Below are 25,518 nucleotides of genomic sequence, written 5' to 3' on the forward strand. Positions count from 1 at the left end.
GCTGCAGGAGGAACGCTCGGCGTGAGAGATGCAGGAGGGATACTCTGGTGAGAGTTATGGGAGGTGTGCGTGTGGTGAGGGGTTCAGGAGGAATACTCGGGGTGGTGTAGGAGAGGTGCTCAGGGGAAGGGGTGCAGAAGGGAGTAGTCGTGAAAACGAGTCCTGGAGGGATACTCGGGGTGAGTGTAGGAGTGCTCGGGGTGATGACTGCTCGGGGTGAAGGATTCAGGAGGAATACTTAGTGAGAAGCATATAGGAAGGGTGCTCAGGGGAAGAGATCCAGTAGGGGTCGTCAGGGAAAGGAGTGCTTGGGGGGTTGGGATGCTGGAGGGATGTATGGAATGAGGGATGCTCTGGGTGAAGGATGCAGATAGGCTGCTCAAGGGAAGTGGTGCAGGAGGGGTGCCCAAAGGCAAGAATGCTTGGCAGTCAGGATACAGAAGGATTTCCAGGGATCGGGTTGCAGGAAGGAGCTGGAAGGGCTGCTTGAGGGTCATGATAGAGTTGGAGTTCTTAGGAACTGGGATGCTCTGAGGGAGGGATACTCAGGATAAGGGTAAGGGTGCTTGGGAGAGATACTCAGAGGGATGCTCTGGGGTTGGAATATAGCAGAGGGCCCGGAGGGAAATATGCATGAGAGATGGTTGGAGTGAGAGCTACTCAAAAGGCTGAGGTGCAGGAAGGATGCACAAGAAAGGGATGCTTAGAGGGAGGAGTTTGGGAGACAGGCTCAGGTGTTTGAGAGTCCCAGAGGAATGCTCTGTGGCCAGGGTGCAGAAGAGAATGGTGGAGGAGGGGTGCTTAAGTATTTGGGCTTTTGGGAATCAGGCTACAGGTGAATGCTTGGAGGGAGAAATACATGAGCAAGATTGTAAAGTGGGGGTGTGCACATTCCCCCAGTGCCTGCAGGGCTTTGCAAACCTGTTTATAAGGCAGCATCTTGTTATAAAAAACCTGGCCAAGACAGATTCAGGTTTTCTCCAGGGAGAGAAACACCTGGGGATGTTCCCATCCCATAGGGAGGCAAAGACTCTGAAAGTGAGGGTCAAGTTCAGATTATCTGAGATCTAATCCAGTTTCAGATTAGCTCTGCCCTGGTTTGAATTTTGCAGGTGTTACTGAAGAATAAAAGGAGATGTTGGAATACTTGCTCTGCTATGAGGTTTTCACAGCACTTTGGGAGTTCAGCTATGCCATGCTGCATCTGGTGGCAGAGAAATTTCAACAGCATGCCCTACCTAGACTGAACGGATGCAACTGAGCTTTCACCTGAGGAGGGGTCTCAAAATGCTTTGGGCACCTTTGTGATGGAGTCTATAAAGTTTGCCATGGTCTCACTTCTTCATTCCTGCTTTCTGAATTGGCTAATGCAAAGCCAAATACACTGGGGACTGGAAGGAAACTGAGGTCTCAAATGGGCATTATACCCCATTTTTCCTTTCCTGAAGGCACTACGAAAGTTCGAGATCTGTCTCCAAACAGTGAAGCAGTGTCTGATGAATCCCAGGCAGCGTTGGCAGTATCTGCCCTCAGTCTGGTATGCTTTGGTGAACAGGATGTGGTTTTTCTCTTGGGTTATATCCAGGGTTTTAATTTCTATACAGAGACAAAAGCAGACAGAAACCTGAAGAAGGAATAGTGATTTAAATGCTATAAATACCTTCAGGAAAACAACCAGCTTTCTGGAGTAGATGTATTTACAGACTCCAGGGACAGTGGTGGAAAGGACGATGGCCTGAAGGTCAGTGCATGATCTGGGCACTCCCAGTATAAAGCCTTATGGAAGTAGGGTGTCATAGCCCAGGCTGAGAGTTCTAGCTAAGCAGGAAAGCAGAAGTCTTGGGGAAAGAAAAGGAAGATACCTTCAACTAGAGGATATGAGGAAGAAAACTGGGGAAAACTTACCTACTGCAGGCAGGACAGAGTTTTTGGGCATCCAATGCCAAATAAATTCAGAGAAATCAAAAGCAGCTGAAGTGGGTTATTTTTGTCTGGAGTTGGTGCTGGGCTCAGCCACAGAGCCAGTGGTTTGTCACTGCTGGTCTGGTGGTTAGAACAAGCCTTGCCTCACGTGCCTTTCTCTCCTGCTGGTTTTCAAGGGACAGAGGAACTTAATTCCTTATGTCTTGACTTCTGTATCTGTACCAGGATGGTTGATGATATGCTAGTGATGGTTTTGAGATGCTTTATTTAGAAGGGATATCAGTAGGTACTAGAGATGAGTTTGTGGCTGTTGACTGAAGGGGAGGAATGAAGCTGGGAAGAGGAGTCTGGAGAAAGAGAGGATGAAATGCTAGAGCCTTAGGCTTTATTTAGTAGTGCAGTGATTGCTTTGACATCCAGCTAAAGCCTTTGTAAAAATTTGATGACTGGGTGCCCAAGAGCAAAAAACAGAGGAAGAGAAGAAACTCAGGGACCTGTGTGCATCAAAGGGATCAAAGAAGAAGCACTAGAGAAATAAGAAAGCACTGTAGGGTAGGTAAGATAGGTGGATTGAGATAGGGCAGCCTGCCTGGCACTGTTGCCACTTGGAGAGGGCTGACAGAATTGTAAGATGTGGTCAAATATATTTATGATGTTTTAGAGAAAAACAGAACGATGTGGTACTGCAGAAAAAAAGGAAAAAGGTCCGCAGTGATCTGTGGATCTAAAGTATCAAGAAATTTTAAAGAAGGTAGGGACTACTATATGATAAATTTAGGCTGATTGCAAATAGATATCTTCTGGTTGGTTCCTTTTTTGAGACCTTAAAAGAGTGTGGCCATAAGAGAGGAACTCATTGTTCCCAAGGTGGAGCTCCTGATGTACAGCAAAGCTATGCAAAATGCCAGCAGTCCAGTTGGGCAAAAATGCCTTAAATAAACCTTCACTCTCTGGAGAGAACAGAAAGCTACTGAGCTTTCTGGAGACAACTGAAAGCTACTGTCCTGTAGAGTGCAGGGACAACCTCCTGCTCCAGCTTGGCTACTGCCTGTGGTGCAGGGCAATGTCCTGCTCCAAATGTGCTGCCTGTGGTGAAGGACAATCTCCAACAGTGCTGTACTAAAGGGCAGTTCTGATTCCGAGGATAGAAAAGCATGAAGAGCCTTGTCACTGAAAGTAATTAACTCTAGTGAGTAGGAGACACACAAACATGAGTGCAATCTGCCACTGGAAAACACTCTGGGAGAGGAAGCAAGGAATATGTGATCTCATTGAAAAGAGAAGGTGAATTTAGAAAGACAAGTTTTAATCATATGCAAAAAATTCAGCCAGGCTTCTGTGCTTGCATTTTTTCCCTGTTACTACTGCAAATGGGTAGAGTCTCACTTCTCTTTCTAAAGGGCTATTTAATGGGATTTTTCTGCAGTTATTAGCTCTGATTTTCTGCTTAATTCTCATAAAAATTAACATGGTGCTGTGCTTTGCCACAGCATTTTATGGAGTTCAACTCATACAGCAGCTGAAAGTGAAGTACAGTGGAGCATTGCCATTAATGTATTTGCAGGTCTGGAGAGGCTGATGGCTCTGTCACCTATTCCATCTCCTTGAGCAAATGCTTTGATCTAGATGGATTTTAATGTCCCTTCCAACCATTCTATGATTCTGTGGTTTAGATGTGCCTCAGTTTTCATATTGCTACAACAACATGAGTATATATTAGATGTGGTAATGATGTGCTGGCTGTGGTTTCCCCTTCTTAGCTGTATGAACAGAGATCTACTTTGAAGCAAAATACAATTCCTCTTTGCCTATGAATTCATTGGTAATTTGTTCCCTAAAAAAAAAAAGGTCATTAGAACACAATCCCTTTGATATTTCTGCAAATTGACCCAAAGAGGTGACAACAGGGCTGGTCCTTGTAAGAAGCTGTGTACCAAGTCATGGCAAATGTTGTAGAAATTTTAGAGAACAGAGTATTTTCTTGTGCTCTAGCAAGGCACTATGTGAGCTCCCTTTTATCCTGCAGTAGCTCAGCATGCTGCAGGATTGAGCCCTAATTGCTTGGCTGCCTGGAGGATGCAGCAGGAATAGCAGTAATGTCTTGGCTGACATAAAAGAAGCCATTTCGGCAGGAGTTAAGGACAATAAAAGGTGAGTCTCATTTCTGTACTTTCAGACCTCCGGGGAGTTCAGGGAAGTAGATATTTTTCTTCTTTGTAAGTCAGAAACAAACCACTTTATGTCTCACTCTACGTTTGGATGATGGGAATTATTTTTTCCCGTTTTAGTGGTATTTGTCAAAGTCTCTATGATGCCGTTTTAGGAAATGTGCTGAATTTATTACTATGGTTCCCTAAAGGTAAGGTACATTTTGCATCTATGTTTTCACAGCTTTGTTAAGACCTAGAGTGTGGGAGCTGCTACTTCATTCTAGAAAAAGTACTAAGGAGACTTTACTGAAAATCTACTGCTGGCAGGGATAAAGGAATGAATTGATTTAGAAGTAATTGGATAGATTTCAATTGAAATGAATCCTAATTAAAGAAAAAGAATAGGCAGAAGAGTACAGCTCAAAACAGTACAGAGTATGAAGACTAGACCCAAGCAAAGGCAAAGGTGATTTTTCATCCCAGGGTTGGGTTTTGGGGTTTTATATTAGTTTGCTCAGTTTGGCAAGTGACGCTAAGCTGGCAAATGCTGCTCTTTGTTTAAATTCCTTTTCCCTCTCTAGAGCATGCTTGGGTGTCTGTCCTTGCAGGGACCCTTCTTGTGGTCAGCAAGCATCTTTGATGTCAGTAAGGCTTTTGAGATGTTGCCCTGCACCATCCTGTATCAAAGACAGATGTGTGGACTGCTAATTGGGTAGGAAGGAGGCTGGAACTATCCTAGGATCTTTCCTTTCACATATTTTTTATGAATGATGATGAGGAGGAGATGAAAATAGTTTTATCAAATTTGTGAGTGAGGCCAGAATTGAAGAATAGTCAATATGCTTGGGAACAGGGCTGCCGTACAGGAGGGCTAGGACATGCTGTGGCTGACACGAATCTTGTGGAATTCAACAAGGACAGTTGCAAAGTATTTTGGAATGGATGCTTGGGAGTAGACTCAAATGGGATGTACTAACCCCTTGAGCTGTTGAAGGCTGGGGACTGAGTGATAGCAGCTCCCTAGAGCCCACAAGGAGGTTATTCAGAAGATGAATCCTGGCTTTTTGCAGGAGTACAAGGCAGGTGAATGAGAAAAAAGACATAAATTGAAACAAGAGCTTCCAACTGCAAACAGGGAAAACCTTCCCACTATGAGCTAGTTAGAACAGGAGCAAGTTGCCCATGGTTGTTGTATGGTTTCCATCCTGGAATATTTTCTAGACCTTAATGGATAAAGCCCTGGGAAGCTGGGGTTGATTTCAGCTGTGGGCAGGGTTTGGGCTAGAGACCTCCCAAGGTTCTTTTTCTCCTCATTCTGTGATTTTGCCTGTGTTGTTCCTGCCAGTCATTCACTGGGGTAGCAGAACAGTTTTTCCATTTAATGGGATTTTTTCTTTTTCTTTGCGAAGCTCATATTGTGTACTCTCTGTTTTATGTGAGCTACAAAACAGATGGGAACCTCAATGTGACTCTTCAGTTTAATTATTAAACTCTTTGACCTTCTACTTCTTCCTTGTGTGCTCCAGGAACTCGGTTCTGTTCACAGGCAGGAATGAGCCAATCCTCCCAGCTCTTCATTGTGTTGTTAATGCTGGTGAGGAAGTGCAGAAAGGTTGTTCTACTTCAGGAACACTCATTATAGAAGCCTGATTGTCTGAATATTTAGTCTCTTTATTTCTGTACGAAACAGAGGAGACCTAGGGACCAGATCTCCAAGGCAGCATTCAGCTGCCTGACAATGAATTGTCCTTCCCTCTCCTGCAGTTCCCTGGGTTATTTATGACACACTTCCAATTTCTACAACAAATGAGACCATGATCTTGCAGACAACAAATCGCTTTACTCATCTGCTGCAAACCCTGATTCACTTTCCAGGGAGGTCTTGCAGGGGGAAAAATGTTAATATTAGATGCTTAAACTAATATTGCTCTGAAAGCATCTGGAGCTGTTCTTGTCTTGAATTAGCCATGTTAAATCCTAGCCTTTGACATGTGAGTGATCTTTTAGTGTAGAATGGTTTTTTAGTGTCATTTTAAAACTATAATATTTATTATCGCATATTACAAACCCACTTAAATGTTGCTTTAATGTAGTTCTGAGATTGTAATATATGGCCTGACTAGCATCCTCCATCCTAGCCTTTTCTGGCCCACACCCAGGGAGCAGTTTGGTCTATCTTGATGCAGAGCCATGGGCATGTTTGTCCCCTCTCACTGACACCAGGGGTTTGGAGAGGTGCAGGTGGGACTGTATTGCCTAAAGCCCAGCCTTGTCCTGTAAAGTCCTTCATTGGTGAGGAGAGCATGGACCTTCACCACAAAGTCAGCTCAGGTGATTCTCCCTGTGTGTCTTCAAGGTCTTAATGTCCATGTAAGTCATTATGATGTTTCCTGCTAACGAAGATGGCCCTTTGGGACTTGTTTGCCTATTGACTTTGGAAGGAGTTTGTTTCAGCCTTGTCCAACTATGCAGTGTCAGATGTGAGCAGCTGCACTCCAGGCAGCAGCACTGAGGAAGCCCATCTTCCTATCCTTTCCTGTCATCAGCCTGAGGAAGAGCCAAGTGATTTTCAGAGATGCAAGTTTATCTCAAAATTCAGATGAAAATAGACTTTTTTCATGGGAAATTTGGGTGAAGTTTGGCGATGCTAAAGTAGCTAAAAGCACAGTCATAGTGGGGACAGTGGTGGGAAGCCATCACATCTAGAAGGGACAGCAAGAGCACCCAACACCAGGAGACTGTGGTGATTTATGGGGTCAGGTCTAAAAGAACTGCAGTGATTGTTTGACCATCCTGCCTGTGTGGTGTTTCCAAATCACTGTGTCAGGCTCAGCATGGATTACTCCAGGGAAGTAATAGTGAGACATAACCAATGAGCTCTGCAGATCCTCCTGTCTCTTCCTGGCCCCTTATCTATGTGCCAGATGACCAGGGTGTCTGGGCTCAGCCTGGGACTTGCAGAGAGGAGGTGAAAGGGGTACCAGCCTGACTGCAGGTGTGTGCCAGTTTGTGTCTGGCCAAGGTGACCACTGAGCTACAGCAAAGACAAATGCTCCTGATGATTTTGGACTGTCTGCAAACCTCTTCTGCTTGACTTTTAGCCTTTGGTGACACTGTAGTGCTTTCTGTTTCAGGTGAAAATACATTATCTGTGGGATTTTGTCTTCTCCTTTTATCTTGTCCTTGTTTGCCACTGGTTTAACATAGGCTGGTCCCTCAGGAGTCCTGCTTATATATTCTATCCTGGGAAAAGAGTGTGATGGAGAGCATTAGCTCTGCTATAGTTTGTTGCAGGGAAGGCAGTAGTAATGCCTGATGGGGAAAACTAAATCCAGCACATGACCAGAGGAATGTATGAGTCAGCAGGTAGGGACCAGAAAGGGCAAGGTGGTTCTTGGAGAGGCATTGCAATGTAGCCTGTGGTCATTGCTGGATTGGAGGTGGTCATACATACATACATACACACATATATGTATAGTTATCAGTAATGGTTTTATTTTTTCATCCTGTGAGATTGTGGGGAAGCAATGATGGGAAGAGGTGATACTTGGTGAAGTGGGAAGGCTTCCCAGCCAAGCAGCTGTGAGTCAGAGCTTGATGTTTGTATCTGGCATAGTTTTACTTCTCCACCCTCAAGCAACTGTCTATCAGGAGACAAGATACTCTCTAGCTCAGATACAGGCTTACTCCAGGGATGGCATCTGCTGAGGTCTCTTCTGGATGTCATCTGTGGGAACCGTACTTGCCGTACATGTCATCTGCATTTATATTCTTTGTAACCCTGTCCACTTGAAAATCTTCAAATGCTTCCCAAGTGCTAATGAAAGATCTTTCAACCAGCCCCACTAGGAATTGGTGCATGTTGTTCTCATATCACAGATTAGGGAGTTGAGGAACAGAAAGGTGGGGATTATTGTTGTAGTCAGATGCACGGGTGTGGCTCATTTTAGGCTATAGGCTGTAAGGGACTTTACTCCAAACGTGTATTTGTGCAGTGCATTGTGCTGGGGGGTCGGGGGGGTGGGTGGGTGGAGCTGCTGTGGATGAGCTTTTTAGTTCCTGTAATACGTTATAAGAAACCCTGTCTGATTTTATCACTCTATAATTGTTTGTTTTTTGTTGTGTTTTTTGGTTGGTTGGTTTTGTTTTTTTGTTTGTTTTGTTTTTTTGTTTCTTTTTTTTTTGTGCAGTAGTACATCCAACACCTGGTTATAAATGTTACTCTGAGCTTTTCCTTTGGAATTCCTTGTTTTTTTGTTTTTTTTTTTGAACTCTTCTCTAATGCTTTATTGCTGGAGAATTCAGGCTGTGACAAATGGGAAACTTTGCCTGACACTGCAGTTTTTCTCCCAGCTCGCTTTGGTCTCGCATACAAATGCGGCAGGTCCCTGGGGAGCAGCCAAGACTGCACCACTTGGGTGGAGTGGCTGGCAGCACGGTGTAAATGTTAAACAAACACCCCTGCCATTGCACAAAGAGGCTGCAACCCCACCTCTGCTCCCCAGGGCTTTTGTTTCCTTCCTGAATGTGAAGACAATCATCGGGACCATCTTTGCCTCTTGAGGACCTCTGAGGCAGCAGACACCATTGTAAGACCTTGGCTCCCTTAATTCCACACACCCCTCCCCCCCCCGTCCCCCCCCCCCCCCGTCCCTGTCCCCGTCCCTTCTGTGGGTCTGTAGTTGGTTGGTTGTGAGGCAAAAATGCTCAAATGTGTGATTAATTGGAAGTTCTGTATCTTTTTATATTCATTCAGTTTGGGGGCTTTAGTCTCAGTCTTAGTCTCAGTTTCCAGTACCAGACTGGAAACTTTTCTGAGTGCTACACGACAAGGCCACAGGAATTATCCTCTTCAGAGTGGTTCCAGATAGCTCTGCTTTTTTGACCTCCCTTGCCCCAACCTGGGCTTGGAAGCTCAGCAGACCCTCCTTGAACTAACCTCCTGCTCCATCCCTCTCTTTTAGGAGCAGGGAGCAGAGATGGATAAGATACTGGAAGCTGTAGTGATGTCCTCTTACCCCAACAACGTGAAGCAAGGGCTCGTGAGGCGCGTCATTGAGGCAGCGAAGCAGCCCATGGACAGCGAGCAGTGCTGGTCCATGCTGGAGCTGTCCACCAAGCTTTATCTCACCGGGGACACCAAGTATAAAAGAGAGATTGGGAAAGAGGTCTTGGAGGTCTATGGCCACTATCACCCAGAGGAATTTGAGGAGTTCTTCAACGTCCGCTTCCTGCTGAGTCTCCTCCAGGAAGGCTATGGACCTCTGGGGAAGAGAAGCCATTATGTACTTGATTATATCCAGCTAGGACTGCAGTTTGTCCTGGAGAGCCCATCAGCAAACAGCATCTTCAGCTTATTGAGGATTGAGGTGCTCCGGAAAGTCTGCGAGAGGCCCAGCCCCAAGCAGTGTGCGAAGATCAGCAAACTCTTAATGCAGCATCCTCAGTGCATTCCCACGGGAAAACACCAGCTCTTGTTCTGTCAGCAGCTGATCCGGTGTATCGGGCAGTTCCAGTGTGTCTCCGAGGGGGAAGAGGAGATCATGGAGTTTTTGGAGCAGGTGAACAAAGTGAGTGGTCTGCTGCAGAGGATCTGGAGGACTCAGACCTCAGCCATCCTGCCTTCTTTGAAAGAACTGTTCACTATCATTTCTTCAACAGGTAATTAAAAAATAATAATTCAAAAAAGCCTGGGAATGTAAATATTTGCTCTGATGAAGTCAAGCTCAATTAGTTTGACATCCTGCAGGGTTTTCATCCACTACAGAAAAGCAGTCACAGGTGAAGGATAATAGACAAGCATCTCTGAAAGTTACCAGGGCCCTGAGCTGGGTAAACTATATCACCCTGAAACCAGAGAGAGTCTGCAGACAGGAGCTGTTACAAGGATTGAAGCATTTGCAGCACAAGTTTGTGGTCAGCACTTTCCAGCATCAGCTGGGCTTCAGGGAAAGCATCTTCTTGCAGCTTGTTAGAGTGGATCTTGAGAGCTTTTAGAAATGCCACTCTCTTACGGCTGACTTGGTGGTGTCCCACAGCCTGCTCCCTGCCAGAGGCTAGGGATAAAGCTAAGCAGTTATTTCTCACTGACCTAGAGGTATGAAGCCTTACTGACTGTCTGAAGGATGGTTGCATCTTAAGGTGAGACGAACAATATTTATCTAACTTCTGAGGCCTTTAGGTTATTGTGGAGGGTTTCAGAAGGTTTTTGGAGGTACCAGTGCCATGAAAGGCTAAGGTGAACTCCTGCTTTAGCTATTCCTAAGACCACAGGAGATGGGTTTTTCAGTATGACAGCCTCATCCATTGGAAGGAAGTCCATCTCCAGGCAGGCAAAATTGCGGTTGCATCTTTTTGCAATTATTTGCAATATTCAGAAAAAAGAGACCAAGCAGAGGAAATTTGGTACCTGAGTTGGGCCAAGCACGTGCCTGATCTATTTCTCCCTTGGGGCTACATATGGCTTCAGGGAACAGCCATCTGCTAAGATTCAGCTTCATTATGTGCTGCACTGGGATTTGGGGAATTATCCTCTTGGCACAGCCAACAGTGGACTCTACACCGCTTATTGGCAACAGGTCAGTATCCGCTCCATGATGTGGCATTTGGGTATGTGGTTTAGTGGTGGACTTGGCAGTGCTGGGTTAAGGGTCGGACTTGATCTTAGAAAGCCTTTCTGACCTAAACAAATCTATGATTCTATTCCTGTGGGCAGAAATTATTTGTTTTTTAGGACAAGAAATGACCTGGTTTGTCTGGTTTTCCTGTCACCTAACATCTTCATTGCTGGGCCTCATCCCTGTCTTGCAGAGGAACAGGAAGCGCCCTCCAATGCCTTGGCCAGCGTGGTTCAGTTTGTCCCTCTGGAGCTCATGGATGGTGTCATAAGAAACCTCACCAATGATGACAGCATTACTGATATGCAAATGATGATGGCCATTGGCAGGTAGGAGAGGCTGTGGGAGGGAAAGCTTTAACTCTGTTGGGAGAAATGCTCTGTGTGGTTTTATCCCAAGCAGCTTGGCTAATGCTGCCTGGTGAGAAGTGTGTATGGAAAAAGAAAACTTCTGTATTATTTCTTCTAGCCCTGAGATCCCACAGAACTAGAATAAAGAGTGTCTGTTATTATGATTGTGACTATTATTGTATTTGTTTGGTTTAATTTAGTTTACTTTCTTAGAATTAAGTTGTATTATAGGATGTCCAATATAGGCTATCTCAAAGAGGTTTGATTATTTTTTTCCCCTGAAGCTGTTAAGGCCTTTTTCTTGCCAAAAATCTCCTTTTCAGGATTTCATTATGATCTCCATCTACCTTTAGAAGGACATCTTCTTAAGCCACCAGTCACAGCTAAAGATTTATGTGAGGGAGATATCCCCAAATGTTTCCAGGTCCCACCTTGGCCTTTGTCAGGTGGGTGTGCTGCAGCTGGACAGACAAAGTCAGTGGAGACCTAGGGAAAGCATGATGAAGAGTAGTGGGTGAAATGCTACCTGGCGTGCCAGATCTGGTCTTTGCAGCACCAGTGCCCTCTTTGACATCACCAGATCTTCTTTGCACCCTTATGTCCAAGCCTTACAGCTCTTCTGTCTTCCAGTGCCTTGTTCTGTACTTACTTAGGTGTATCTCCAATGATCTTAAGGGTATTTTCCAGCCTAAATTATTCCATGATTCTATATTTAACCTAAGCTTTCCTTAGAGGTCCTCATTTAAATAGATGATATTCACATGCAGTGGTGTATGCACTTAATACAAGGGAGCTTCTCTGACTTGATCTTACTGGAAGCATCTTTTTTCCTCTTCTTACAGGATTTGTGTATCTCTCCCAGTCAAGGTACATGACAGAAGCATGTTATTCCTGATGGGAAGTTTATGTATATGCAGAAAGGGGTTACTTCTCTTTGGCTTTCTAGGGAAGGTTCATGGTTTTCCCAGAGTCCATAGTAACCCAATACAAAAGATTAAGTTGTCAGTTCAATTCCTAACCCACTTCTCCATCTTTTTCTCCTTCTGGATACCTGCTGCTACAAGCTCCACATGATGAATCTTCTAGGAGTGCCAGTGTCTAAATACAGAGGTTGGCAAATCAATTGCATCATTCCTTAAAACAGTCTTTGTCACGCAGAAAGAAGAGTAAATAATTAGTCAGAGCCTGCAAAATGTAATTAACATCACATGGGAGAAATGTTGAAGTTTTGGCAGCATGGTTATGGCAGATGGGTGCCCCAAACACAGCGTGACCACAGGCTATTTGTGTGTGCTCCCTGCCTAGAAAATCAAAGGAAAATGTAAAAACTAAAGATCTTTAAGCTTAGTATCCCTGACAAACTGATTGCATGCAGAAGTGTCTTCTGAAGTTTGGGTTTGCGAGTAGCAGGGGAATAAACTGGATTTATATGTATTTATATTTATGGGATTTGTGCTTCTGGTCAAGCATGGAAAGAATAAGTAGTGGTAAAAAAAAGCAAGGCTGTCACCTGCTGGCATAAGCGTCCACCGCAATCTCTTTTACAGGGGTTGTCTATTTTTAGATCAACTCTAACTGTGATGTCAGAGGTACTCAGATTTTTTTTTTTTTTTTTTTTTTCTGGGTATGTATCTGTTCCAAAGAGCCCAGGTCGAGATGCAGAAGGCATCTGCTGTCACACAGCTGTGCAGGCACTTGCTACCTCTTGAGATAAGGGTCTAGGCTTTTAAAAATTTATCATTCCAAATCAATAACTCCTTTGTGAAATTAGGGTCATCACTACTAAAATATTTGTGGATCATGCAATATGAATTTAAAACATAATTTCTTCCTACTGTAGCAACACAGGCTGCACTGTAACTTAGCCACCAGTGCTGACAAACTATAGCTCTAAGCACATAAGATTATTTTATGCCTGTTTAAAGAAGGTAGAGAGAAAAAGGACTTTTGAATCTCTGGATCCATCTCCCTCCTTTATAACATTGACATTACAGACCCCTTTCATGAATGTTCAATTCTGCTCCTCAAAGCAAGACAATGCTCCCGCTGCTGTTCTTTCACAGTTCTTCCACCTCTGGGTTGCTTTAATGGGTCACATCTCTCTTCTATCAGCCAGTCTATCTGTATTTCTGGCCATCATACAGTTAATTTGATCTTATGCCAACAGAAATAGCTGAAATATCTTTTGCCTCCCTGGTGTTTATTCCTTTCATATGTGCAGGAAGAGAAGTCCCTTCCCATTTCTGCTTTCTCATGGCTGTGCTAAACAAGCCAGGTTATTTTAAGCTTTTCTTGCAGGAAGTGTTCTTCATTTCCCCTACCACCTGAATAGGTTTCTTCAACACAGTTCATTGGTCTTGGGCACAGATGGTGGTGTTTGTGCACCATGTTCATCATGGCAGCCTGACCACAGCCTGAGGTGTCATTGTTTTGCTATAGAGAACACTTTTCCCTCTGCATTACAGATGGTGCTGGTCTTTTCTGTGGCTGCTGTTGCACTGGGAACTTGTAGTCACCTGGTATCTGCCTGGCTGTCTTCAAGCAGATGAGTTATGGTACCTCCATTTCTACTGCCTTGCATGCCTTTTGAATCAATAAATTTCCTTTCAGTTGTAAATTTCTAATCCTCAGGGTCTTCTTTATGACTCCTTGATCTTCCTCTTGTATTGATGATGCCTGACAGCTGTGCATCTTCACATACAGTGATTGCACAGCTTTCCTTGTTCTCTGGTGCAAATGTCTGTGCAAGCTTCTCTGGACTTTGCTTTATTATCCAACTTGGCTTGACTTTTATTATTTTTCAACATCCCAACATACTGTGCTTTTCAAGGTTTTTTTACTGACTAGGCATATGATTTTTCCAGTTCATTGTAAACTTCACTAATTCCTGCTCTTTGCCTTGTGGTGGTTAGTTATCTATCTTCCCTTCTCTTGTTTTGCATGAGATACAGATTGATAAGCAAAAGGAACTGACTGGGTAAGGTAGCTGGACTGAGGCCTGAAGGTATCTTCAACTCAAAGGTATTGAAATGGTCAACAAAGTTTGGTACTTGGAGATTCCAAGTCTTACTTACTTCCCAGTTGTTTAACATTAAATTTAAACAGAAACAGTGTGTCATCACTTAGGTTATTGTTTTATGAGAAACTTCTGTAAATAACTTATTTCTTACAGAAACTTGTCAACATGTTGGTTGAGTGACTAGAAATGAAAATTTTTAACCTATAACATTCAGGAATAACTGGCTTCTATTAGAGTTTCCAGGTGGAGATTTTTAAATATGGTTTTGGGAATCAATGTTTCCCACACAGAGAACTAAAAGGTATGAAACTGAGTGGTTTTTTCCTTACTGGTAAAAATGCAGAGATCAAAACAGTATCATTTATTTTCTGATGGTGACAATGCAGAGACCTCAATCAAGCACTCATGTGAGTAGTATATAGAGCACTGCACCGGTTTTAAAAATTTGAACTTGTCTAGACTGAAGTTAGTGGAAAAAATCCCCACTTTACTCGATGGACTTGGGCGTGATCCTCTGATGAACCACAGTGTGATGGTGGCATTGGGGTATTTCTACTTCAGGCTCTTTTGTACTTTGAGTAACGTGTGAAATGCCTTGTGAAGGGCCTGTCTCATCCCAGTGACTGGACATCAGTTTGGAGGAGGTTTGACCCAGAATGGAGCTTGACTTTTACAATATGTGCCTTAAATTTATTTAAGAGTTTGTGTTTCATTTCAGGATGATTGACTGGGTGTCCTGGCCTCTGGGAAAGAACATAGACAAGTGGATCATTGCTCTGCTGAAGGGTTTGGCTGCAGTGAAAAAGTTCAGCATCTTGATTGAAGTCACTCTTTCAAAAATAGAAAAGGTCAGCTGGCTCTTTTAAATGTGGATCTGAACCACAGAAATACCATCATGCACCTGAAATATCATCTTGCCTTTCAAAAGATGAGATGTATAGAGAAAAAAAGATTCTGCTGTCCCAAGCGATACTGATTTTGCAGCTAGGAATGATGTTCTCCAGAACAACCTGGGATTCTGCAGGTTGTGGTCTTCAGAGATACTGATATCTTAAAGGTTATGAAATAATGTAGCCAAGGGTTTTCAAACTAGTCAAACTCTGTCTTTCCCATACTATAAAACTCTTGTAAAACTTGCTTTTGGGAATGTGACATGCTCTACTTTCACCGTGCCTGGGTCATTGCTGGCTGGGACAGGCAAAATACATATCAGTGAGCATATTAATAGTCTACACAGTTACAGGTCAGTTCTAAAGCCTGTGCCCTGGCTTAGTTCTTTTTTTAGTCTAGATAAAGCCTGCCTGCCATCACCTGTTTTCAGCAGTGAGTACTTGCTCTCTCTGAAATATGTGACCAAACAGTGAAACTGGTTACAATTTCAGAACCTTTTCTGTGCTGTGGTCCTACTGTCCTACTCTTCCCTCCTTCGAATAATGGGGATAACACCTGGCTGTGCCACCAGAAGTCACTGTAGAAGCTACTAAGACTATGTTCTTAGGGATATGGTTTAATGGTGGGCTTAGCAGTGCTGGGTTAACAGCTGGGCTTAATGTCTTTAGAGGTATTTTCTCACCTAAATGATACTGTCATTCTATAGTTATCAGTATTGGAACATTATCAATAACTGCATTTGTCTTTGTGATCCCTCAAGTGCATTGAACAGTGGGACAGTAGCCAAGCATCTCTGGCTTCTCTTTCTTCCCTTTCATTGTTAATACATAGGAAAGGGACACAGCCCATAAAAAACCATGTGATTTTTGGAAACCCTGGAAGTAAGATCTGACAGCAGTAGAGGTTACACAGGTATTTTTTGTAAAGTAGAATAAGGATCATTATATGGCCTTTGAAAAGGATACTTGCTTTTTATCTCTTTTTCTGAAAGGTTAGTGGTAAAGTTCCAAATATCTGAATAAATTGAGGCACATTCTAGAAAATCTAGCATTCTGCTGTGCTTGCATGGCTTTTTCACGAGCAGATATGGAGATGCAGCACTGTCATAGAGGCATTACACGAGCCTGAAAGGGTGAGGATAACCCACACAGTATTTTTAAGTATGCCCTGAGCCAATGCTCTGGATAGGAGATGACTTTGGAGACCTAGTTACAGGCTGCTACCTTCAATATCCAGCATGGAGTAGGAAGAGACCAGCAGCCATGGTAGATGCCCAGTGCCTCTGTTTCCTGCTGTTCTCTTCTGCTGCTGGTTTCTGCCTTCTCATTTGCTTTTTTTTCTCTTCCATCAGGTCTTCTCCAAGCTGCTGTACCCCATAGTGAGGGAGGGGGCTTTGTCTGTTCTGCAGTACATGCTGCTGAGCTTCCAGCACTCCCATGAAGCATTTCACTTGGTAAGGCTGTGTCTGGCACTTGGATGAGGGCATTGTCCCATGAGGGGGGACCTAAGGTGTGGCAGATGTTGCTACTCTTGCTTTGGAGTGCATTTGGTGGAGCCTTTGCATTGAGAACATCTTGGGGGGCCCTCACTGTGGAGGGCAGGGAATACATTATTAAACAGCCCTTGCTTTTCCTAAGTGGGTCCCTCATGTGACTTTAATTGTCACCAACATGTGGCACCCATTTCCTTAATTGGTGGGTCATCTTTAAAAGGTTTGTACAGCATCAGTGCAGCAAGACCAGAAGACTGGATCAGAACATTTCGTTACACAAATTCACTGTTAAAAGAAAAACCAACTTTTGGCAACATTTGGATTTCCACAGTGATATTTTATAGTTTGTTTTGCTGTTGGCACTAAGGCACAGCGCTGCTTCCTGCTGGTGTTGCCCCTGGAATGCTGAATTTAAAAATGAAGCTGAAGGCAAAAGCATGCTTGTAGTGATTGAACTGATAAAAGCAGTGATGAAAAATTACTCCTATTAATGTTTGATTTTGTACTTTCTCATTAAAGCCCTTATATTTGGCTTTTCACCTAAAGATCACAGAATAAACAGAGAGGAAAAAAGCAAAACTAGCCAATATTTCCAACTGATACTTTTTCATTCTTCAGCTGAAGATACTTTGAAGGAATCTGAATTTCTTGAGAAACTCTTTGGTTTCTAAAAATAGTCATTCCAATGTGTTGTCTTCAGTTGGGCATCAAATATTGAAACACTCCAAAGGCTGTGAGTTGCTCTTGGCTTGATGTTTCCATCTGTAGCCCACAAGCATGAATTTCCTCCCCCTTATGCCTACCTATTTCCTCCCCCTTATACCTATTTCCTCCCTTATTAAAAAAACCCAAACCCCAACATAACCAAATCATGTTTCTTTGTGTTTGCCCTGGTAATTCGGAAGGCTTTTGAGAATTGTTCCCTTCACAGCTTGATGATGAGCTTGAAAATTCTGATGTATAAAAAGGTGCTGCAATTGATTTGCTTCCCCAACAATCTTTCGTATTGGAAGGGAAGTAGTAAAAATCTCAACATTTTGAAGGGAAAGAAAAAGAGGAGAGGAGGACCAAGGGAGGAAGAGAGGACCAGGAAATGGCTGGACTGGGGTCCTGATACTTTACTCCAGGATTACACTGGGCTAAAAATAACTTAAAATATAAATATGAAAAAGGTTGTGTAAGTGCCTGGGTCTATCATGTCTGTGGGGTTGGAAATAGATTATTAATTCTGTGTGCAGCTGCAGGGTCAGCAGAGGGTGCCCATGAGCAATGGATCTTTTGCATTTGCAGCTGCTCGTGCATTTTTACTTTTTCGAGATGGAAGCAAAATAAAGATGTGCTGTTTGTATGCCTGTTTGTATGTCTGTATGCCACCCATGCAACTATACCAATTCCTGTTCAGTGTATTCGTATAAAATAACATAGAGCACAGCAGACAAGATTTCTTTTAGGCCAATCCCATCTGCCTTGCAGGTTTGAATCCCTGCACTTGGCAGTCAGCATATCCTTTCCACTGTAGGTGTGGGATTTAGGAGAGACTAAAGAATGACAACTAGAGCTCAGCAAAGCAGCAGCACAAGCCTGCAAGTGTCATGCAACACAAAACCCTCTAAGGTTGCCAAAATCAACAAGAGAATTTCTGTTGAGTTCAAAGGGTGAAGGATGAAGTCTAGAATGGCACCAAAGTCAACTCCTGTTCACTGTCTTTTCTGCCTGCAGGTGAATTTCATTCTCCTAAATGTATTAAAATTCTGTGAATAATGTGGAGTAATTTTTGTGGCAAATTTTTCTTTTGCAGCTACTCCCTCACATCCCCAGGCTGGTGGCCTCTTTGAAGAAGGAGGACTCCAATTCTGCAACCAGCTCCCTGGAGCAGCTGGCTGAGCTCATCCACTGCATGTTCTTCCGCTTCTCAGGATTCCCAGACCTCTATGAACCAGTCCTAGAAGCAGTTAAAGTAAGTTGTGCCCTTCTCAGTCTTACTTGCTTTCCATATGGAAATGGCATCCTTGTTGGTAGCCTGGAATAGAGGGACTGTCCCACTGGTAGGGATGTCCTAACCTCTACACCTCAAATGGTGGTAGAAGAAAGGGGATTAGAATTCTGGGTCTGAGCCCTGTGTAGGCAGGTTGAAGGAAGTTACTTCTCTAATGGTGGGCCTGCAGAAGTCCTGATGGTGCCTGTAGGTTTCAGCTATAACATTCTCAATGCCTCTGAAGGACTAATACAAACAGGTAAACTCTTCCGTGCATGGGGGCAGGTTTGTGTGAAGAGCAGGCAAAAGGAGTTGTGTAAACACCTCTAGCAGAGGAGTTTTGCAGTTCCCATTACTAATTCTTCATGGGAAAAGATCAGTCATAGGACCATAGAATACTCTGGAAGGGACCCCCAAGGATCATTGAGTTCAACTCCTGACCCTGTGTAGGACAACCCCAGGAATCACACCAACCAACCCCAGGCACACACCATGTGCCTGAGAGCATTGTCCAAATGCTTCTTGGCTTGGTGCCATGACAACTTCCCTGGGAAACCTGTTCCAGTGTCCAGCCACCCTGTGCTGGACACTTCTAATATCCAACCTAAACCTCCCCTGACTCGGCTTCATGCTGTTTCTTGTGACCTGTCACTGATCACCAGAGAGAAGAGATCGGTGCCTGCCCCTCAGCTTCCCCTTGTGAGGACAAATAATGATTTGTAACACAGATCTCTCTTTCCAAGGCTCTCCCAATTCCAAATGAAGACCGGATTAAACACCTCTTGGGACAAAATGCTTGGACCTCCCAGAAGAACGAGCTGGCCTGCTTCTACCCACGCCTGGCATCTAAATCAGAGACGGGAAAGATTGGGTTAATTAACTTGGGAAACACCTGCTACATGAACAGCATCATACAGTCTCTCTTCATGGCTTCAGAGTGAGTTTTTCCTCCCTTGCTCCCGTTCAGCACGGCTCCAGGGGTTGCTTGTCACTCCAGCCTTGTGTGTCCCACACAGATTTTCCATCTCACAGATTGCATCTCTGCTTTTCTTTCACAGCTTTCGGCATTCAGTGTTGAATTTAACTGAGGGCAACTCCCAGCCCCTGATGACAAAGCTCCAGTGGCTCTTTGCATTTTTGGAGCACAGTCAGGTAATTATTTCATGTCCTAGTTATTTGTTTGGACTGTCGGCTGCGGAAAGGCTCGTCTCCAAGTTGCTTCCTGCCGGCTCTAACGGGCTGATAAGGAGCTGTGGATCTTGGTGGGTTTTTGTAATGGGACAAATTTTGTTTATAGGAAGGAGGCTAATTTTGGGAGAGGTGGAGAAAAACTCCTATCACCCATGAAAGTGAGCTATGTTCACACCAGTCTGCCAGTCTTTAACTTGTGATGTTGGGCTGGGCTGATGTAATAGCTAATGGATTTGACAATGAAATCCATTAGGTAATAGTTTACATCTGTGGTCAGCTGAGAAGCCTGTTGGTGTGAAGCAAAGGTTTTGTTTCTTGCTGTGCAGCAGGGAAGAAGACTGGAGCAGTTTGCTTGTCCTGCTGCTGCCCAGCAAAGCAGTAGCAATTGGTGAAAATTGCTTTAAAAGTGGTTTTGTTAAAAGGATAATTATAAAAACCCCCTTAGATTCTAGATCTTTGAATCCTCTGTATGTGAGGGAAAGTAAAATAAAAATGACATCCTTAAACTAATTGTAAATATTTCCATGACAAATGTGAAATTTAATGTAATGACTCCTGGAGATACAGCTAGATCATATCTAATTCCCCACTTGAAAATATAACTTTCTGTCCCTAGAAAGACAAGATTTTGGAAAGTCAGTGAATTTTCCCTTGCTGGGTAGCAAGTCATCCAGGCTTTTCCATTTTTTTGATGGCAGGTTAGGGTGTCTCTGTTCTGTGATGAGCAAGTACAGAAGCATATTTGCTCGTTGTGTAGCTGATGGTTAAATAGTTTCCTGTTAATTTCCTTTTGGTTATTTTTCTTCTTTGGGTTGTTCTTGAAGTTACTTCTTTGCTAAAGATGGGTTTTTCCCCATGTTAATTAGACTTCTCTTTTCTAATGACAGCAATTATATTATCTGGTAACACAGATTACTTGCCTGCAGTTATCAGAATGTTGGGTGGAAGTTTAGTGGATTTTTTTTTGCCTTTTTTTGCCTTTTTTTTTTTTCTTTAATGAAAGGATTTGGTGAGAGAGATCCTGATCAAATTAAATGGAGCAGAAAATTAAATTCAGGCTGAATTAAGTAGAATTATCTGGATCAGGCCAATAAACCATTTTAAAAATGAATTATAAACACATGGATATTTATAGAAGTGTATGTCTGAAATTCATCCTTACCATCCTGGCTTGCAGCAAGTCGAGACAGTCTTCCTGTGCACTGGGGATCAGCCTTTGTAAGGGAGAAAACAGGGATCTTATCAGGCACAGAACACTGTGCTTCCAGTGAAGCAGCCAAAAACCCACTCCTCTCCCCTCTCCATCCCTCCGTGTGAATTGAGGAAAAATCACTGGTTTTAACCACATTTCTTCTGTGTTGCTTCCAGCGACCTGCCATCTCCCCTGAGAGCTTCCTCTCTGCTTCCTGGCCACCCTGGTTCACCCCTGGAGCTCAGCAGGACTGCTCAGAGTACCTCAAGTATTTGCTGGACCGGTATATGATGAGTGCTGTGATCTTGGAGGCTGGTGACAGCGGCGTCCCTAAACCCCAGTGTAGTGTTCAGTGCTGACCCACAGGCAAACAGGGCATGTGGCTGAGACCCAGAGGAGTTGGGAGAGTGGAGGGTTGGGATAGTGAGACTGGTCTGAGGCTCCTTAATAAAACCCTTTTCGACAATTTTAGGGGTAAGGTCAGAACTTAGTTTAACTTGAAAATTTCTGCCTTTGCTCTGAGGACACAAGGAATTAATACAATTAGAGTAATTAAGGTTGGAAAAGACCCCTATGATCATTGAGTCCAACCATAGATGCAGCACTGCCAAGTCCACCACTAAATCATGTCCCTAAATGCCACATATACACATTTTTTGCACTTCTAGGAACAGTGATTTCACTACTTCCTTGGTCAGTCTGTTCCAATGCCTGACCACCCTTCACCCTTTCAGTGAAGAGATTTTTCCTGATATCTAATTTAAAATTGTAGCAACCTTAGAGATTCACCTGACAAGCCACTCAGCTTACTCTGTAAAATGCTGATTTTTGCTTTTAACCTAGAAATATCAAATCTGTTATAAATAAGAAACAAAGTCTTGATATTTAGCAAAATTTAAATTGCTTCATTTGATTTAGACAGAGCAAGCAGCACTGGGGAATGTGAGGTGTCACTGCCTACTCCATGCTCTGTCAAACTTTGGTTTGCAGCTCTTTTTTATAGTATGGTTTTCCTTGTAGTCTTCAGACAGTTTGTCGTCTAGTCTTGATAAATAAGAAACAGTAGACCTAGAAAGTCTTGTCTTAACAGATAAGTTGCAATTGATTACACTAAAACAGGAAATTTGGTATTGCAAAATCTTTCAAGCTGCAATTAATTATGCAAAGGCAAGAAATCTGATTTTGCAATATCTTTCAGGCTGTGGAAAACTCCCGTTTTACAAACTGGTATTAAATACAATTTGCTAAACACAATATTCATAATAAAAGAATTTAAACAAAATAATTTAATCATATATATTTTTCTCTGTCTAATGTCCATGCTTCATTTCAAACCTAAGTATTCTGGTTTATACAAACCCCACTACTTTTATGATTGACACAAATCTTTTATCAATTATCACAAATCTCTGGTGTTCCAATAATCCCTCTAGAAGTGTGGTGTCAGTGGCACATGAAGACTTCAGGTTCCCAAATCCTGTCTGACTCCTTCCCACCTTTCTCCCACAGCATCAGACCCCTGGGTACAGGCAGGTTAACTGGGATTAACCACTTGCTGTGAAGAACAGGAGCCCTACTTTAGAAACTGCCTCTTGGTGTTGTATTGATGCATAACACAGGCTTTTTCTCCCCTGCCAAAGATTGCATGAAGAAGAAAAAACTGGAAAAAGGATCTACCAGAAACTCAAGGAATCCAGCTTGATGTCTCAGGCGATAGAGCATCATTGCTTAAACAAGACACTGATTGAGAAGATGTTTGGGGGTAAAATGATGACAAAGATCCGCTGCTTGAAGTGCCTGAATGTTTCCTCCCGAGAAGAAGCCTTCACAGACCTGTCTCTGGCTTTTCCTCCATTGGATAGGAATGTGCATGGCAGCACATCTGTTCGACCAGTGGAAGAAATTGGCCCACAGTTCATTAAGCCTTCAGAAAATGCAGGCCAGCTTATGGGCTCTCCCTGGGTCCAGAGGAAGGCCCCTATGGCCAGTGACCCTGTGGCCCCATCAGTGTTGGTGGAAACACTAGGTTTGCAGGAACCAGGAGAAGCAGCAAATCCCATATGTGGCAATGATGTTGGGGTGGATGTACCCAAAGACCCTCTCTTGACTTTTGGGGAGCAGGAATGTGTTCCCAAAGACTCCAGATCTGTCCCAGATTTAATCAACTATTTTCTATCCCCAGAGAGACTGACAGCAGAGAATAAATACCACTGTGAGAAATGTGCATCTTTGCAGGATGCCGAGAAGGTGGCAGAGCTGACAGAGGGTCCACACTACCTCATCCTCACACTGCTGCGGTTTTCCTTTGACCCACGGACTATGAAGAGGAAGAAGATCTTGGACAATGTCTCCATCCCTGTGGTGCTGAAGCTACCCATCCTTGTTGCTCCAGAGGAAACTGAGGAGGTTTGCCAGCGTGGGAAGGATGGTGCTGTCCCAGGGAGTGGCTTCATGACTGTAGTGTATGACCTCTGCAGTGTGGTGGTGCATTCAGGCATTTCCTCTGAGAGTGGCCACTACTACTGCTACTCCAGGGAGTGCACTGACACCATCCCCCACGGGCATCCCCAGGATGGGGTGCCAAAATCAGCCTCTGACAAACAGTTGGACCTTGAAATCCAGTGGTACCTCTTCAATGACACCAGAGTTTCCTTCTCCTCCTTCGAGTCGGTCAGCAACGTCACCTCGTTCTTCCCCAAAGACACTGCCTATGTGCTCTTCTACCGGCAGCGGCCGAGCCAGCAGAGCTGCCTGCTGCACGAGGCTCTGGCTGAGGCTGGCCACCTGCGTGGTGAACCCTCCCTCCACAAGGACTTGATGGAAGCCATTTCCAAAGATAACATTCTCTTCTTGCAGGTAACTGTGCACAGTGGGGTGTGGTCCTATGGCTGTTCAGCTCATGGATCACATTCCCACCCACCCAGGCAGCAGTGGGATCCTGTTCTGTGGTTAAAATCCTGCACATACTCACCCACTCCCTGAAACCAAATCCCTTTTTGATTTTAGCACCCAGATATAAACAGGTTATAGTTTCCTGATGAAACTGGGCGCTGAGATTGGTACAAGACACCTTGTGGCTGTGCTTGGAGTTGACTTGCTAGTGTCTGCTCCTGGAAGCTCAGCCTGAGGTTTTCTTTGAAATGCCCGAGAAAGATAGGGTGGTGGAGTAGTTTGGATTGGAAGGGACCTTTAAAGGCTATCTAGTCCATCTCCCTTGCAGGATGAGCAGGGACATCCTCATCCCAGATGCTCAGAGCCCCATCTGGCCTGAGCTTGAATGTTTCCAGGGATGGAGCATCTACTGCCTCTCTGGGAAATCTGTGCCAGTGCCTCACCAGCTTCATTGTAAAATACTTGTTCCTTACATGCTACCCTTTCCTCTCCTTCCCACCTTCCCTCACTGGTAACTAGCTGTTCCTTCTTACCACCTTCGATGTTCACCTGAGCCATTTTGCAAGCAAAGTCTTTTTTCCTCCCTTTTTTCTCTTATCATAGAATGGTTTGGGTTGGAAGGGACTTACTGACCATCCAGTTCCAACCCCTCTGCCATGGGCAAGGACCCTTTTCGCTAAACCAGGTTGCTCAAAGCGCCATCCAGCCTGGCCTTGAACATTGCCAGGGATGGGGTATCCATAGCTTCCCTGGGCACATGGGTGAGCTGGGCATACAAACTAGAACAGACTTAATTCAGCCAATGGAGTTCAATGCTTTCTAAACAACAGTGTCTCATATGACATGACCTGCATGTGGGGCGATTTGAGGGGGATCCCTCCTCTCCCACAGGTGACATGGTTGGGCTGGGTTTGATCACTGCAGAGCTCTGCAAAGTTCTGCTGCATTCCTCCTGCTGAGCTCTAGAGCACATGGCCTTTACACCCCAGTTTAATTAGAAGGAAGCTCCTAGGGGGAACCTTACAGGCTCTTGGCTCCTCAGGGATAGTGGGAGCATCCCTCCCCACCTTGATCTTATATCTGCTGATATCCCTGATATCCTATATTTTCCCCTCTTCCTTCTCCCAGGAGCAGGAAAAAGAAGCGAGGAACAGAGCCGCCTATATTTCTGCCTTGCCAAAATCCCCACTGTGGTGGAGAGACTTGGACAGAGACAAGGATGATGACAGCTCATCTGGGGGCTGCAGCCCAGCAGCGGGCGGGGGCGGATCCGGCTCCTTCCATGGACTTGTCTTTTAGCCAACAGCTCAAACCAGATGGGCAGTGTCCATGGGGCCAACCCAAAGACAGAAGCTCCTCTTCCTCATCCCGATGACAGTGAGCATCTTGGAGGAGGATTTGAGAAACATTTAAATGGAAATGGTCTCAGGGGCTGATTTGGAGGCACCTGGAGGGTCTTGCTGCTTCCTATGCACTTGGTCTTCATGCCTTAATGTACCTAAGCTAATGCAGAGATGAGTAGCTGCCGACAGCTCAGAGAAGTGCCCTTTTGCTTCAGCATAGCCATGTCTTGCCTGCTGTGAGCCATGCCACCAGCCTGGGGAGGCATGGGGACAAGTGTGGGGAAGAAGATGGACCCAGCAGTGCCCCAGGGATGGAGATGTCCCACACACATTTTGTCTGCAGCCCTTCCTGTGGCGCTGAGTTGGTTCTGGGGTGACCTCTGCTTAATTGTTATATTTCTTTTTAATGTGGTCTGGGAGCCCAACACGACAAACTCTGAAGGTAGAAAAAAAAGTCTGAAAAATGCCAAAATGTAGCAGTGC

General features: G+C 44.3%; 1 protein-coding gene across 1 annotated transcript; it reads left to right on the top strand.

Moving 5' to 3' along the window:
* On the top strand, positions 1 to 24,991 carry USP35 (ubiquitin specific peptidase 35). The gene is made up of 12 exons (XM_062514090.1): positions 1 to 47; positions 4,995 to 5,001; positions 9,038 to 9,734; positions 10,884 to 11,019; positions 14,778 to 14,907; positions 16,302 to 16,403; positions 18,241 to 18,399; positions 19,161 to 19,354; positions 19,476 to 19,569; positions 20,977 to 21,083; positions 22,441 to 23,656; positions 24,821 to 24,991. Exons 3-12 carry the CDS (start codon positions 9,053 to 9,055, stop codon positions 24,989 to 24,991), a joined length of 2,991 nt encoding a protein of 996 aa, XP_062370074.1. The 5' UTR covers positions 1 to 47; positions 4,995 to 5,001; positions 9,038 to 9,052.
* The last annotated feature ends 527 nt before the right edge of the window (positions 24,992 to 25,518 follow it).

This window comes from Cinclus cinclus, chromosome 2, assembly GCF_963662255.1.
Source record: "Cinclus cinclus chromosome 2, bCinCin1.1, whole genome shotgun sequence".
NCBI lineage: Eukaryota > Metazoa > Chordata > Aves > Passeriformes > Cinclidae > Cinclus > Cinclus cinclus.